Raw genomic sequence first — 3299 nt, forward strand, 5'->3', positions numbered from 1 at the left:
CTTTTAAATTTCTCATTTATCAAAAATATAATTTAATCAAGAAAAACTAACAATAGATACATTTTAGTTGAAACACACGCACACACGATTAGCCAAAATTAATCGGTCATAAAAGGAAGCCTAAATTGATCAAAACGACGAAACTAATTAATCTATTCGACAAAAGAGAGAGAGAATACAGCAGCCCTTAATTTCAAGAGAAGAATACGGCGGCGATTAATTCGGATAACTTAATTTGATTTTTTATAATTTACATAGTGATGATAAATTGATTTATGTATGAATGGGGAGGAAGACGGTGGCCATTATTTTGATTAGAAACAAATAACATGAACTTGAGATGGGAAGAAGCTAATGATATAAAAATGTAAACGACCGAATTGATTTTGTTTTAATTTAATTATTTTCATTAATTAATTAATTTAGAATTTTATTTAATGAATGGATAACTACTTAATTAGTTAGTTTTGCCAATTTAGCACGATACTTAGGAGATCAAATCGTATATATTTATACATAAAATAAAATCGAAATGAATAATATTTTCTTAAAATTAAAAATGTTTTCTTTTCTCCCTTTTTTGGGGCATATGTTCTACTACACACTAGTATTTGTAAGTAAAATTAACAATCTTAAATAAAACCTGAACTGAAGAACATAATTCTGATATTGCAATTTGTCTAAACTAAGAGGATCCACTCTTTAATTAATTTTCTTATCAACTTTTATACGTACAATATACATATGCTTGTATATATAAATATTAAATTATGTAAGTATAGGTGCATTATGTGCCAGTAGCCCCCCATGCAAAGTAAAGATAGAGATGGGAGAGAGGGGGTGGGATTGGGTGGGGGAGGGGAAAACGAACGAATCGGCGATGTTAAAAGTTTCATTCGGTTGGGACACTGTTGTTTCCACTAAAACACCCCCCATGACTACTCAACTTTCCTTTGTATATAATAAATTCCAAGATTTCTTTAATCATTTTCTTGAAAAGTAACATTAGAATGAGGCCATTGATTTTCTTAGTGCTTGTATAAATCTAGAGATTAAGCTTGGAATACATTTTCTTCTACAACTCTCTAAATTATACATTATAAAATGACTACTTTTTCCTTGCAATCAGAGTGGTGCCACCTCCGAAGATAAAAGAAGAAGCTTCAAGGCTAAGTAATTCATAAAATTTTGCCTTCTCAAAACCCTAAAAAGCAACAAAACAAAAATAGACAGAGTGAAAACAAATTGGTACTTCTTGTTGCTGTTATATGTGTGTATATATATGCACATTCATAAAGCTCCCTCCTTTATTTTAGCTCCTTATTCTCATTCTCCCTTTATATCTTCTCTCTTTCTCTAGCTAGTTGATGTGATTCTCCACTATACACCTCCAAAAACCAATTAACCTTTACAAAAGAGAGAAAGATCAAGAACAATGGTTTTTCCTTCAATTCCAGTATATTTTGATCCATCCAACTGGCAGCAGGTGAGGTTTTTCTTTGATATATCAAACGCTTCTACGGAAAAAAGCAAATTTCAAAAGAAAAAGAAAAATATTCTCATGCCTTTTTGTTTATCTCTTGTTCTTTTTTTTTTTCCTTGATGTCTTTGTTGCATCTTTAATTTGTTGAATATACCAGATGTTTCATTTCTGCTTTATAATTTTTGCAGCAACAAAATCATCAATTTGGAGGTAGCAGCACAAGCCCTTTGCTTCAACCAGCTGCTTTACAACCTGCGCCACCACCTCCACCACCCCCACAGCCTCATGCTGGTGGTGCCACTGGATCAGTCCGGCCAGGCTCCATGTCTGAAAGAGCCCGGTTAGCTAACATACCCATGCCAGAGGCTGCCATGAAATGCCCTCGATGCGATTCAACAAACACAAAATTCTGCTATTTCAACAACTATAGTCTTTCCCAGCCAAGACACTTTTGTAAGACCTGCAGAAGGTACTGGACTAGAGGTGGCGCTCTGAGAACCGTTCCGGTGGGAGGTGGATGCAGGAGAAATAAAAGAAGCAAATCTACTAGTTCAAAGTCTCCTGCCAGTAGTGACAGGCAAACCACCTCCAGCTCCACCAGTACTGTTTCCTCTAACAGTGGATCGATGGCTAATATATTCGGCCTCAATCCTCAATTTCCACCTCTACGCTACATGTCTCCTTTGACTCAATTTGATAACTATACTAGTGGTGATATTGGCCTAAATTATAGTGGAATTTCAGCTCCAATGGTCGGGACAAGTGAGATGAATTATCCTGTAGGAAGCAGTCTACTTGGTGGTGCTGGAGGCAGTATTGGTGGAGGGGTGGCTAATTCCCTTTTATCAAGTGGTGCTGGAGTTGAGCAGTGGAGGTTGCAGCAATTCCCTTTCTTGAGTAGTTTGGATCCGTCTCCAGCCGGACTTTACCAATTTCAAGGTGGCGTTGAGCAATCAGGCTTTGTTGGTGAAACTAGTCAGGTGAGGCCTAAATATTCAAGTTCAATTCTAACTCAGATGGCATCAGTAAAAATGGAAGATAACCCAGAGTTAAATATGCCAAGGCATTTTTTGGGGATGCCAGGAAATGATCAGTGGAGTGGTGCTGCCAATTGGACAGATCTTTCTAGTTTTAACTCTTCTTCAACAAGCAATCAGTTATAGAAATTATATAGTTTCTTGAGTTTTTGATCTGCAGTTCATCGAAACGAGGCTTAAAAAGTGTTTTATTCTTCATGATAAGAGATCATATATATTGAAGATCACTGAAAAGTTGGGCCGAAAACTTACACCTTAATTGAGAGGTTTCAGGATGGCAACTGGATCGACTGAAAACCCTAGAATTGGTAGGTTGTTGTTGTTTTTTTATTTATTTATATATTTTTCTTTGTAGGTTTTCCTGTACTTCCTGAAAAATGTTTCACAATGGAGTATGTTGAGTTGTTTTAGCTTTATTTTAGACACTGAGGTCTAAGAAGCTGATTTAAGGTTCATTTTATTTCTCATATTATATCATCTTCTGTCCTAATAACTGTCGTTATGGGTTTTTGTTTGGGAGATAATAACATCGATTAGGTTTTATTCTCGTTGAATTATCTATCCATTTGTACAACAAAGGCACTAAACTGGTACCTTAAAATTCGATGAGAAGAACTAAAATGAGGAAATATATATTTGTTTATAGCAACTTAAATGCGTGAAAATATGTCGAGATGCAATGGTGAGCAAAACATAAAATCAAGTTTGTTTTTCAATGACTTTGCGTGGATCATGAATTCATCATTGATAATCTTTGATCCAGATGAACTTTTTTATTA

General features: G+C 35.3%; 1 protein-coding gene across 1 annotated transcript; it reads left to right on the forward strand.

Annotated features, from left to right (window-relative positions):
- The first annotated feature begins 1273 nt into the window (after positions 1-1273).
- LOC111384821 (dof zinc finger protein DOF5.1-like) lies at positions 1274-3010 on the forward strand. Its single transcript, XM_023009152.1, has 2 exons — positions 1274-1486; positions 1672-3010. Exons 1-2 carry the CDS (start codon positions 1436-1438, stop codon positions 2644-2646), a joined length of 1026 nt encoding a protein of 341 aa, XP_022864920.1. The 5' UTR covers positions 1274-1435; the 3' UTR covers positions 2647-3010.
- The last annotated feature ends 289 nt before the right edge of the window (positions 3011-3299 follow it).

Source organism: Olea europaea, unplaced genomic scaffold, assembly GCF_002742605.1.
Source record: "Olea europaea var. sylvestris unplaced genomic scaffold, O_europaea_v1 scaffold3018, whole genome shotgun sequence".
NCBI lineage: Eukaryota > Viridiplantae > Streptophyta > Magnoliopsida > Lamiales > Oleaceae > Olea > Olea europaea.